Source organism: Podarcis vaucheri (assembly GCF_965113315.1).
Source record: "Podarcis vaucheri genome assembly, chromosome: 15".
NCBI lineage: Eukaryota > Metazoa > Chordata > Lepidosauria > Squamata > Lacertidae > Podarcis > Podarcis vaucheri.
Window position 1 is genome coordinate 9,631,883 of NC_138753.1, and position 13,092 is coordinate 9,644,974.

Sequence of the window (13,092 nt, forward strand, 5' to 3'; positions counted from 1 at the left end):
GAGCTCCCGTTGCTTGGTCCCTGCTCCTGCCAACCTAGCAGTTCGAAAGCACGTCAAAGTGCAAGTAGATAAATAGGAACCGCTCCGGCGGGAAGGTAAATGGCGTTTCCGTGCGCTGCTCTGGTTCGCCAGAAGCGGCTTAGTCATGCTGGCCACATGACCCAGAAGCTGTACGCCAGCTCCCTCGGCCAGTAAAGTGAGATGAGCGCCGCAACCCCAGAGTCGGTCACGACTGGACCTAATGGTCGGGGTCCCTTTACCTTTACCTTTATACTACATTTTTTAAAAGATTTGCCTTGAGAGAGTCTTTAAACCTCTTCTGTTGACCACCAGCATTATGCTTTCCATTTTAAAGTCCGGAATAGAATAGTTGCTTTAGAAGACAATAATCAGGCATCCACACAACATGACCAGTCCAACGAAGTTGATGTTGAAGAATCATTGCTTCAACACTGGTGATCTTTGCTTCTTCCAGTACACTGGTATTAGTTCGCCTGTCTTCCCAAGTGATGTGTAAATTTTTTTGGAGACACTGTTGATGGAATCTTTTGAGGAGTTGGAGATGGCGTTTATAAGTGGTCCATGTTTCACAAGCATACAGTAAAGTTGGTAGTACAATAGCTTTGTAAACAAGCATTTTGGTTTCTCTGTGAATGTCCCAGTTGTCAAACACTCTACACTTCAATTGGGAGAAAGGTGCACTTGCAGAGCTCAGGCGATGCTGGATTTCGGCATCAATGTCAGCCCTTGTGGAAAGATAACTGCCCAGGTAGAAGTGATTGGCATTTTCCAATGTTACACCATTGAGTTGGATTTGTGGTGCTGCAGAGGGGTTATTTTGTGCTTGTTGGTGCAGCACTTTGGTTTTTTGGATGTTGAGTGAGTGGATGGTAACTGTGGAGCCCAGCTGTCCAGCTACTTTGTGGGTACCACACAGTATATCAAATGCATGCACCAGGTAGGGCTTGGTGTTGGCACAGGCTGGAGTGAAAAATGGAACAGCAGGAATGGTTTTTACTTTATCATTCCCCCAACTCTACACAAAAAAGGAGGGCTGTAGCCTTGGTAGCAGAACACCTGCTTGGCTTGCAGAAGGTCCCAGGTCCAGTCCCTGGCAAATCCAGGCAGAGATGTCCTAAGCCCTGCTCATCAGTGTCAACAAAACTGAGCTAGATGAACCAATGGTCTGACTAGTATAAGGCATTCCCTAGGTTCTCATGTTCTCATGGGAACAGGCAGTTCTAGAGGGCCAGTAGATAAGATGCAGAGATATGGCCAAAAATGTTGCATGCATATGGCCCCATCAGAGGGTTGTCTCCAGCTAAGCTCTACTTAGAATAGACCCACTGAAATTAATGGAACCAAGTTAGTCTTACTCATGATTTTCAGTGGGAAGCAACCCAATATGGGATACAGCCCAATGGGTGGCATTCAGTGCTAGCCCTACTCAGAGCAGACCCACTTAAGTCAATAGGCATGACTATTAGACATGACTGCTTTGGCCCTGCTTATAGGTTTCCCACAGGCATCTGGGTGGGCCCTTTGACAACAGGATGCTGGACTAGATGGGCCATTGGCCTGATCCAGCAGGCTCTTTTCCTGACTAGGTAAAGGTAAAGGGACCCCTGACCATTAGGTCCAGTCACAGACAACTCTGGGGTTGCGACGCTCATCTCACTTTATTGGCCGAGGGAGCCAGCGTACAGCTTCCAGGTCATGTGGCCAGCATGACTAAGCCGCTTTTGGCGAACCAGAGCAGCGCATGGAAACGCCGTTTACCTTCCCGCTGGAGTGGTACCTATTTATCTACTTGTACTTTGACGTGCTTTCGAACTGCTAGGTTGGCAGGAGCAGGGACCGAGCAACAGGAGCTCACCCCGGCAAGTCCTAGGTTCTGTGGTTTAACCCACAGCGCCACCCACGTCCCTTTCATGGCTAACTTAGGTTCATTAATTTAATTGGGTCTACTCTCAGTTGTTGGCATCCATCTGTCTTGGGAGACAATGGTGTGTGCCTCTGGGGGTAAAGTCAAATCACTGCATTAGCAACACTCGCCAGGGTGCAAGCCTGGGCAGTGTGTATGGAGGTCCTGGGCTGCCCAGGCGACAAGACTCCCTTCTTGGCCTCGCAGATGTGGTCCAAAGGAAACCAGACCAATACATTTGGCACCAGCTTGGCTGCAGGAGGCATGCAAAGATATCATCCAACCATCTTAGGGCCTCCACTCTGGATTTGTGTAGGGTTTACTCCTTCTAGGGCTTCGATTGTCTTCTAGGGCCAATGTTAGAAACTAGAGAAGAATATTCTGAAAAGTATTAGGGCTTTTTATTTCATTTGAAAGAGTTATCTGAGAAAGCTAACAGATACGGAAGCAATTGCAAATGAAGGTGAAGGGTTTGCCTATCGCTATACAAGTGGAATGTTAACGATCATGCTTTGACTGCCTTCAGTTTGCATTTGGTTGAAAAGAACGAAAAGCAGAAAAAAGCAGAAAAGGAGACACCACCAGAAATCATGTTTATGTGGCATGAAATTTGAACTTCTTCTGGCACAGATTATGAATAGCTGAAGCTCTGTGTTCTTAGGAGGTGTCTCTCAGCTCCTCTTTGTGAAAGCCTTCTGAAATTATATTTCAGCAGAGCTAGTCGGACAAGGGACATATGATTTTTTTGAATAATTTATTTCACATAAGCTTCTTATTGACAATGAATAATTCAACCGGCTCTATTTAAAGCTTAAGAGCCATTTCTGCTAGACCCTTGTTAAGATAGTATGGCAGGTTAGAAGAAAGAGGTTGCTGCTGGAATGTTCTCAACTGCCTGGTGAAGGCTTTAAAATGCCAACTGTTTCTGAAATCGCTTGAGTGGAGAAGCGGAGAAACACATGCACCTTGCTGCTGCAACTTCAGATTCGCCACATTTGCGTGGGTTGTGAAAAGAGCACCTTACATTTCTGAACTCAACATTTAGCTAGAAATGCATGAATAGTTTTGTGAACCCAAACATCTGCGCCTCCATGTGCCTCTGTGGCGATGGATTTGTTTCTCAAAGAGCACTTTCCTCTGGATCAGGAGTGGGGAACCTGCAGCCCTTTGCTTGTTGGCAGACTCCTAACTCCAGTCAACCCCACCTAGCGTAGTGTGGCCAATGGTCAGGGATAATGGGAGTTGTAGTCCAGTAACAATTGGAGAGCCCACAAGTTTCCCATCGCAGCTGTTTTCTACTATATGTTTTTGGGGAATGTGTATGCTTTGGTCACACGCAGCACTGGCATTCGGTCCCAGGAGGGATGGCCAAGGGCGGGGTGTGTGTGCCTTTGGCCCTCCAGATATTGCTGAACTGCAGCTGCCATGCTTGCCTGCCTTAAATCAACAGAGCCCCATGCAGTAACCTCAGTGAGCCACCATCGTCTCCAGCAAAGACCTCTAAAACGATAAGTCTGTGAGTATGTCTGCAAGATATAGCATCCCGAGTGTATAGATGCATGTGAGCAGGACTGGTAAGAGCTGCCCTTTCAAGATGGACCTGGAAAACATCCACTGTCTTCTGCTTGCAAAGAGTCTCTAATCAAAGGTGCATTAGGGAACTTTAGACTCCAGACTTAATGGGCTTACAGCCTCCCTATCTCCAGATGATAGCGTGTATTTATTTAGCTTACAGCACAATATAGAAAGCTAGCTACATTTGGGTGTGTGTGTGTGTGATGGTGGTGGCTTCTCAACTCCTTCGGTAGAGTGGGACTCCTGTCTACTGCCTGGAAGCCCTGCTCCACCAGGGCCATCAACTCTATTGCAGATAAACACACTCTTTCTCCAGTGCCACAACCCATATGCACAAATCAATATTCAACCATCCAGACTTTGAGGGTGTCTATTCTTAGCTTATTATGTGCCTCGCCTGTTATGCTGCCTGCTCTTTCTGCCTCCAGCCCCTTCACCCCCACCCCAGGCAAAGCCCTAGCTGCTTCCTTCTTATTCTAGGAAACTATACATTTCTGTGAATGGAAGAGAGGGGCCCTGATCAAAAAGGGTCATCGTTTCTGCAGTGCATAGCCCTTTCAGCTTTCTTCATTGATTTCCTATTGCCTGAAACACACACACACAGCCCTCCATGCAACAACGAGACAGGGTTGCAGAAAGATCAAGGTCAGATATTCAGGGACAGACGGCTGTCTTCTTAAATGAGGTCATCGCTCCAGGATACAATCAGAGAGAAGAGAGTGGATGGGGTGGGGGTGGGGGGAAGAGGGAGGATGAGCCATTGCATCACAGTCCTGACACTCCTCCAGCTAAAGGTGAATGAGAAGCTGGCCATTGTCATCTGAGCTGGGGATAATTCCTGCAGCGTTTTGTGTTCTTGTTTCAAAAGCTTCCACTTTAGCTGGACAGAACTCATGCCACAGAATCAGGGAAGCCAAAGCTGTGCTAAGTTGCCCATTCAGAGAGATCCCTATCAATACTCTGCAGGATCCTGGTGTGTTGAAGCCTATAAAATGAATTCAACAAGTAACCTGGCAAAAGCAAGACAGCCAGTTCAGGTGGCAGGTACTGGGGAATGTCTGTGTGTGTGTGTGTGTGTGTGTGTGTGTGTGTGAGAGAGAGAGAGAGAGAGAGAGAGCAGTGGTGGCAACTCCCCTCCCTCCGGCATTTCTACTTAGCCTAGTGGTAGCTGGTGCCCCTTGGGGACAGAAGGCTGGGAGGTCAACAGTAGATGGCGCCAGAGTCAATGACAGGTGGAGCCACCTCCCTGTGAGTTCTACAGAAGGCAACATTAGGGCTAAGGAGGAGGAAAGAGGCAGTGCCAATCTCCCCACTCGGGAGTGGTTGTAAGTAAGAAGGCCGGAAGATATGGATTGGCTGAAGGCAGACTGAGGTCAGTGGGGCTGAGTTTTATTCACCCTAACAGATGGGCCTCCACTACCTAGGCTGATGGTCTTTCTCTTTGCAAGTAGGACAGAGCTGTGCATGTGCTGTTTGGCTTTGCCCTGGGCCCACTAAGCTAGCCTGCTGCCCTCAGTGTGGGGTTTGCAGCCCAAACCACAAATGCATGTTTTGCTAGACAAGCACAGGGCTAGTATGCAGAGAGTTCCTTCTGTGTGTGGTCACTTCCTTTGCCTCCTTTGGGCAGTAACTCTGTAACAAAGAAGAAAATCCTTTACTGTATATTTCCTTCTGCCTGTGAGGAGGACACAACATAAAACTTCTTTGGCTCTTTGGCTGTTGGTTCAGAGGTACAAAGAGTGCATAGAAATTTTCACTGAGTTTGAATAATACATATTTTAAGGGTTTGCTTACGATATATCGTATCCTTGGACACATCACTGATTGGTGTTGTACATTAAAACTGTTTTCTTTATGCGATACTGACCTCTGGTGACATAGAAGGGAATTACAAACTTCACTTTTCAAATCCTTGATGTAGTTAAACCTACCATAGATATACAGTGGTACCTTGGGTTAAGAACTTAATTTGTTCTGGAGGTCTGTTCTTAACCTGAAACTGTTCTTAATCTGAAGCACCACTTTAGCTCCTGCTGCCGCTGCATGATTTCTGTTCTCATCCTGAAGCAAAGTTTCTTAACCCAAGGTAATATTTCTGGGTAGTGGAGTCTGTAACCTGATGCGAATGTAACCCGAGGTACCACTGTATCTTTCAGGTGTGTGTGTGTGTGTGTGTTTATTTTCAAACAATGTTAGAAGTGTCTTGCGTGAAAATAAAATAGAATAACAATAAAAACACACTTTGAAATATCAAATAGCATTAAACCAGCAAAGCACAAATTAAAAGAGGCAGCAGAAATGAGTGATAATGCCTCTCTTTCAGAGCTTCCAGCTGTCTTGAGATCAGGGAAGAGAGGCTTCCCACTTGGAGGATACAACTTCTTGAACACTGGCGTCCTCTGCATTCATGAGCAAACCGCACTGTAACTTGCAAGAGCCAGAATCCTACCTGAATCCATGGTTACAGCCAGGTCATTTTAGGCCCTGGACTCAACATTGTCTCGCTGGTACTTGCTTTGGAGAACCATGTGGATTACTTCTCCTGTGAAGCACACTGTTAACATTTCACCTGTGAAGCACACCATTAACATTCCTCTCTCTGCTCCCTCCCAATGTTCAATGCATTGCAATGGTTTCTACATCCCTGACAAGATAAAGCAGGAATGGAGGACCTCAGAGCTGGGGGGTGGGGTTGGGTTCTCCAGCCCTCTCTATCAGACCCTCCTGGCTTTTCCCAGGCCACTCCCCTTTTCCGCAGGCAATATATGTCACTGGTCCTGCTTTGCCCCTTCATCAAGTGTTTTGCCTGGCTGGAAGTTGTCCTTGGACTGTAATAATGCTACTTCCTTGCCTGGATGGAAGATAAACAGGCACACTTGTGAGTGTGTGTAGATACTAGCCCCTGCACAAAGGCAACAGTCACATTATTGCTCCACCCACTTTTGCACAGGCCACACCCACCTGTGGCCATGGGAAGGTTGCCCAGAACGGATGAATGTGGGATGAGAAAAGCTCCTCACTTCTGTGTCCCCCCCAACCCCCCCAAACTGTTAAAGCAAAAAGCAAAAAGCAAAACCCAGTTTCTCAGCCTTGGTCAAAGACATACAGTGGTACCTCGGGTTGATAACTTAATTCATTCTGGAGGTCCGTTCTTAACCTGAAACTGTTCTTAATCTGAGGTACCACTTTAGCTAGTGGGGTCTCCTGCTGCTGCCATGCCGCCACTGCGTGATTTCTGTTCTCATCCTGAAGCAAAGTTCTTAACCCAAGGTACCATTTCTGGGTTAGCGGAGTCTGTAACCTGAAGCGTATGTAACCTGAAGCGCCTGTAACCCGAGGTACCACTGTACTCTGAACATGTGCAGGTTTGCATTTCAGGAAAGCATTTAAATCCTAGCCCCATCATGACTGCAGGAATAAAATGAGCCTTGCTTTTGCTGGCCCGTGCAAAGTGGATTTTGGCTGCAGGTTTAACCCTGCTTGCTTGGGAGCAAGCCCTATTGAATTCAATAAGACTTGCTTCTGAGTAAACATGGTTAGGATTGCACTGTTACTCCGCGATATGCAGGTGGGGACTAGCTGAAGGCAGACTGGGGTTGGTGGGGCAGTGCCCCATTTGCCCTAGAGGACCAGCCTTCAATCTTGGAGAGCTGCTGCCAGTCAGTGTAGACAACATAGGGCTACATGGACCAATAGACTGACTCACTGGGTTGTCTCCAGGGCTAGTCCTCCTCAGAGTAGACACGCTGAAAATAATAGGCATGGCTAACTTGGGTCCACTGATTTCTGAGTATAAATGAGCATAAGGTAGATCCCTGCATTGCAGGGGGTTGGACTAGATGCCCCAGGGATCCCTTACACCTCTACAGTTCTGTGATTCTGTAAATCTATGATCCCTATGCCCCATAACCTGCTCCTTTCTGAGTGATCCCTGGGGGTGCCCTGGCTTGTGGGCTTGAGCTCCAAGGTCAACCCTCCAGAATGCATCCAGCCTAAACCTCTAGGGAAGGCAAAAATCTCTGAGCTTTACCTTCCCTGACTTCCACTGGGACCTGGCTTGTGTGCTTGAGGCCAGGACTGGGAGGTTAAGGCAGGCTCCCTCAGCAGTTTTGCTGCCTGTCGATGCACCAACTGAGTACCTGGTTTGGCTGCTGAGTAGCTGCTGCTGCTGCTGCTGCAAAAACACCCTCTATTTGTCCCTGGCTGAAGGCAGAGCATCCTTGGACTAGGTTAGAGCCGGTCCCTTTCACCCAAGATCTCGAGAGGAGGAGGAGGAGGCACCATGGCTACGAAGAAGAAAGGGCCGGGGGAGAAGAAATGGGAGCTGGTGCGATGGTGAGTGAGAAACAAGGATGCAAAGTGATGCAGGAAGGATGCCGGCTAGTGAGGAGAGCAGTGCCTCTGCAAACTCCTGCCAGGAAGGGGAGGGTCCAGGCTGCGCCACTGTGTGTGTGTGTGTGTGCAGGATCCACGAAGGACAGGCTCAGTGTTAGGTCCCAGGCAGGAGGTCCCAGGTTCAAACTGCAACATCTCCAGGTAGAGATGAGGAAAGACCCTTCACCTGAAACCCTGGGGAAACGCAGCCAATCACTGTGGACCAGTAATTCAGGACCACCATCTGGGGGCAGTGGGATTTCCTTGGGGTGTGTGCTAAGAAGCATGTGTGTGTGTGTGTGTGTGTGTGTATGTGAGAAGCTGGTATTTCTGGACTGATTTAATCCATTTTGTTGAATTAATCTAAATAGTTGGTTTTGAGCAGATGTTCAATGAATTGCGACTGTTTTGGATTATATTGTGTGACTGTGAGCTGGACTAACTGTGAATTTATTTATTATAAATTTTAAAATTAGTTTCCACATTTTTTGTATATATTGACATTAAGCATTTCAAACATCCAATTTTTTTAAAAAAGATTCCTTAGAACCTACCGGATGTCCCTCCCTGGGTCCTTTCTATAATACAAAGTTATCTGCATACTTTTAAATTACCCAATTACTAATTTTCCCATTAGGAAGAAAGCATGTGATAAGAATTTCACATTACAAGCATCTTCACATTCCTGCCAGTGATTTTACATGTTTACAGTAGTTCTTTAAGTAATATAAAAAATTATTCCAGTCTTTTTCAAAAACTTGATCTTCCTGGTTTTGGATCTTCCCTGTCAATTTCACCATCTTCACATAGTCCATCAATTTTGTCTGCCATTCTTCTTTCCATGGTACTTCTTGTTTCCAAGTCTGGGCTAGCAATACTCTCGCTGCTGTTGTTGCATACATAAATAGTCATTTATCTTCTCTAGGTATTGCTTCACCTACTGTACCTAACAGAAAAGCCTCTGGTTTTTTAACAAATGTATTTTTAAACATTTTCTTCAATGCATTATAAAGCATCTCCCCAAAAGCCTTTACCTTATTGCATGACCACCACATATGGTAAAAATTACCTTCTTTCTCCTCGGATTTCCAGCTGGAAATGGAAGGGCTAACTGTGAACAATGCTTTTTAGGAGATGGGAAACACTAGGGATAAGTTTATGGAACCAAGGGAGCAATGCCCCCCCCCCTGGAATTAAGGGCAAAAATGAGCTAGATTAGTAGTCTGACATGGTGTAAGGAACATTCCTATTTGATAAATAATCCCTTTCTGTCTTGAGCATGAGGCAAGGAGAGGGGCGATTTTTTAAGAGGAAGCAGAAGCACCTCTGTAAATCTTGAGAGTTTCTGTTCAAAAGGAGCAGGTTTTAAGGTCTTAAAGAGATGGGGGGTGGGGCAGGCAGCAGGATCCCACCTGGGACAGTCTAGAGCAGCCTTTCTCAACCTGTGGGTCCCCAGATGTTGTTGGACTACAACTCCCATTACCCCTAGCTAGCAAGGCCAGAGCTCAGGGATGATGGGAATTGTAGTCCAACAACATCTGGGGACCCAAAGGTTGAGAACCGCTGCTCTAGAGGAAGGAGATTTATCTGTAATGTTGGAGAGGGATTGCTACCTGAAGTCAGAAATTCATCTGCTTTTAAAAGGAGGAGCATATACTGAGTTGAGACCATTGGTCCATCTAGTTCCATGTTGTTTACACTGACTGGCAGCAGCTATCAGGGGTTTCAGGCAGGGAATCTTTCCCAGCCTTACCAGGCGATGCCAGGGATTGAACCTGGCACCTTCTGCATGCAATTTGGGTGCCCTAACCACTTAGCTATAGAGCCCTTCCAGACCATAGAGGCAGCGAGTTTCTCTACTGGAGACTTATAATGATGCTGCTGGTGTGTTGTTTAGAGCTTTTGACTAGGACTGGGTAGACCCAGGATTAAATGCACAGCATTTCCACAGCATCTGAAAAACGGATCAGTTCGATAGTGGTGAGCTCCTCTTCTTCCAGTGCAGCAGTGCAACTGGGAGGAATAACGCCCCCCCTGCACTTTTGCTGACCAGATTGCTCAGTGGAAGAACAGTGGGGCTGTGGGTGGGTCTTCTTAACCCCCCTCTTTCTCTGCCTGCCCCTCTCTTTTTCTGTACAGTGTGCTAAAGCATGCACAAACTTTGGCCTGTAGGCCAAAAATAGGCTAACCACTTTTAGTTTAGTTTAGGGGTTGTTTTTTTTGTTCTCACTGGTTTGATATCTCACCTTGCTGCATCACAAGGTGATGAGATGTTGTTGTTTTTCTGGGCTACAGCTTTTAGAAAATTATGTAAGCCTTGAAGGCCAGCCAGGTTTTGGCTGAATATGCTTCCACCTTTGGATCGTAGGCAGGAAGACTTGGGAAGGAAGGACCCAAACGACTGCAATTGCACTGACCACTGCCCCGGCACGTGTGAAGTGCAAGGAAGAGGGCCTCTGAGGCATGTGCAGAGTGCATACCCGCTGCTAGGATTTTGTGTGCTTAGTTTTCTTAAAGCAAAATAGTGGCACAGGAAGGCAAGGGTGTGTAGTCTGTATGGCTGAAGAGTTAGAACTTGGCTCAGGAAATATACCTGTCTTCCTTCTCCTAAGTAATTGTTTTAGGCATATAGACATTTCTTCAGATTGATGAATTCGGCAAGTTTAAAGCCGTTAAATCGGGTCAGAGCCCAAACTGACAGCACGGAAAATATTTCAGCACCTTGGACAGCAACCAGCGCCATAGGTCAGCTTGGACCGAGGCTGCCCTTTTCATTTCCTTATATGCCATAATCACACCCACTGCTCATTTCACATCGTGACCCTGGACTGGGGAAATCTCAGGTCTGGTTGCTTCCAGTTGCAGATCCTTATAGAACATTTTAAAAGCCTATATACATTAACAGCGAACTCATGGTTTAAGGGTGGGCTTTCTGCATGTTGTGCAGATGCAGTCTGCATCTCTAAACCATTGCCGGCTCCCTGCCCTATAAAGCAATATTTCGATGCGTAAGAATGGCACACGCCTCCAGCTTTAGGAACAAAGGAAGCTGCCCAACCCCCGGACAGGATTCTCTGTTGCTAGAGCTCTCGGCTCCATATTATTTTGTTTACGGGAGCCACATATCACCCTGTTTGCTCTGCTGCTCTTGCTTAATGCTTCCCTCTCAATACTCAGGTAGACAGCATCCTGAGACCAAGTGTCCTTGACGCCTCCTCCCAAACAACGGCAGCCGTGACGCGATGAATGGGCTGAGTTGCCTGATTCAAGCTGCTCGTAGCAGAATGACGTTCTGTCGGCGTCTCATGCGTTTGAATGAAACACGTCTCCACCAATACAAAGGAAGGGAGCCTTAAACCAATGAGGTTCTTAAAGGGGGTTGAATCACACCTAACAGGCAATCCCCCCCCCTTCACATCTGAGAAAGAGGCTCCTAAAAAGGAATGCTTGTCAGCTGCTCACTCAGCGCCCTCTGCTGCCTATGGCTGGGCTAGGAATTAGGATTGAATCAAAACAAGTCATATATATTTTTTTTTTTTTGGGGGGGGGAAATTCAAGCAATTTCAGGAAATCAGCTCCTGTTTACAAAACAATTCATTTCTGCAGATTGCATTTTGCGAAGATCAAACAGTATCATAGAGGGAGAATATAACTCTCATCGTCTTTTTTGTTGTTGTTGATAATTTTAATGTGGCATTAGACAGACAGACAGAGTAAACTGCTTATGAGGGTTCCTTCCTGTCGAACAGTATATAAATACTCTGTGGAACTCGCTGCCCCTTGACATTTGGCAGGGGTTTTTGTTGCACTATGATTGTTATTATATAGGAGCCATAAAAAAAAAATTAGGGCAAGCACGGCAGCCACCTGCAATTTCAAACAATATTATTATTATTATTTATTAAATTTGTATACCGCCCTTCATCTGAAGGTCACAGGACAGTTCACAAGGCAAAAATGCCAAATGAGAACACAACAACACAAGACAGAGCCAGAGAGTGCTGTTCTACTTCAAATTGCCTTTCCTTTGCGGTCACCAGCTGGAGACTCCAGTAGTGGCCAGAGTTTGCAGCACTTAATAGTTTTCTCTCATATATATGTAGGCATAAGCTATGATTGGTCTTCTATCTCACATCTATAACACATTGTGCTTTGGCCCTGCTCCAATAGCCATTTTGTGACTGGTGCCCAAGGACCTTTTTCAAAATAATAATAATAATAATAATAAATTTTTATTTATATCCCGCCCTCCCCAGCCGAAGCCGGGCTCAGGGCGGCTAACAACACTAAAAAAGTGCAACAATATAAAACATCATAAGAATTAATTAAAATCAAAATTAATGGCAACCATAAACTAAAGTATTGTAAAGATTGCTGAAGGAGGGAGTCAGGCTGTGCCCCAACCAAAGGCCTGGTGGAACAGCTCTGTCTTGCAGGCCCTGCAGAAAGATGTCAAGTCCTGCAGGGCCCTTGTCTCTTGTGACAGAGCGTTCCACCAGGTTGGAGCCGCAGCCGAAAAAGCCCTGGCTCTAGTTGAGGCCAGCCTAACCTCTCTGTGGCCTGGGACCTTCAAGATGTTTTTATTAGAGGACCGTAAGTTCCTCTGTGGGGCATACCAGGAGAGGCGGTCCCGTAGATACGAGGGTCCTAGGCCGTATAGGGCTTTAAAGGTTAAAACCAGCACCTTAAACCTGATCCTGTACTCCACTGGGAGCCAGTGCAGCTGGTATAGCACCGGATGAATGTGATCCCGTAGCGAAGACCCCGTAAGGAGTCTCGCTGCGGCATTCTGCACCCGCTGGAGTTTCTGGGTCAGTCTCAAGGGCAGCCCCACATAGAGCGAGTTACAATAATCCAGTCTGGAGGTGACCGTCGCGTGGATCACAGTGGCTAGGTCAGGGCGAGAGAGGTAAGGGGCCAACTGCTTAGCTTGGCGGAGATGAAAAAATGCCGCCTTTGTTATAGCTGCAATCTGCGCCTCCATAGAGAGGGAGGTATCGAAGATTACACCCAAACTCTTAACGGACGGTGCTGGCACTAATTGCACCCCCGCAAGAGATGGGAGTTGCCCCCTCAATCCCATATCGTCCCGTCCCAGCCAGAGGACCTCTGTCTTCGAAGGATTTAACTTCAACCGGCTCCCACGTAACCATCCAGCCACAGCTTCCAAGCATCTGATCAGTGTGTCTGGGGCCGAGTCAGGATGGCCATCCATCAAC

The 13,092-nt window shown here is 46.8% G+C and overlaps 1 protein-coding gene across 1 annotated transcript in view; it reads left to right on the top strand.

Moving 5' to 3' along the window:
* Positions 1-7,727: 7,727 nt before the first annotated feature.
* Positions 7,728-13,092, top strand: part of RAP1GAP2 (RAP1 GTPase activating protein 2) — a 193,939-nt gene continuing 188,574 nt past the window's right edge. Inside the window, exon 1 of the mRNA XM_082201232.1 lies at positions 7,728-7,834. Within this exon, the coding sequence (XP_082057358.1) occupies positions 7,782-7,834 (53 nt within the window). The 5' untranslated portion in view covers positions 7,728-7,781. The remainder of the gene's footprint in view (positions 7,835-13,092) is intronic.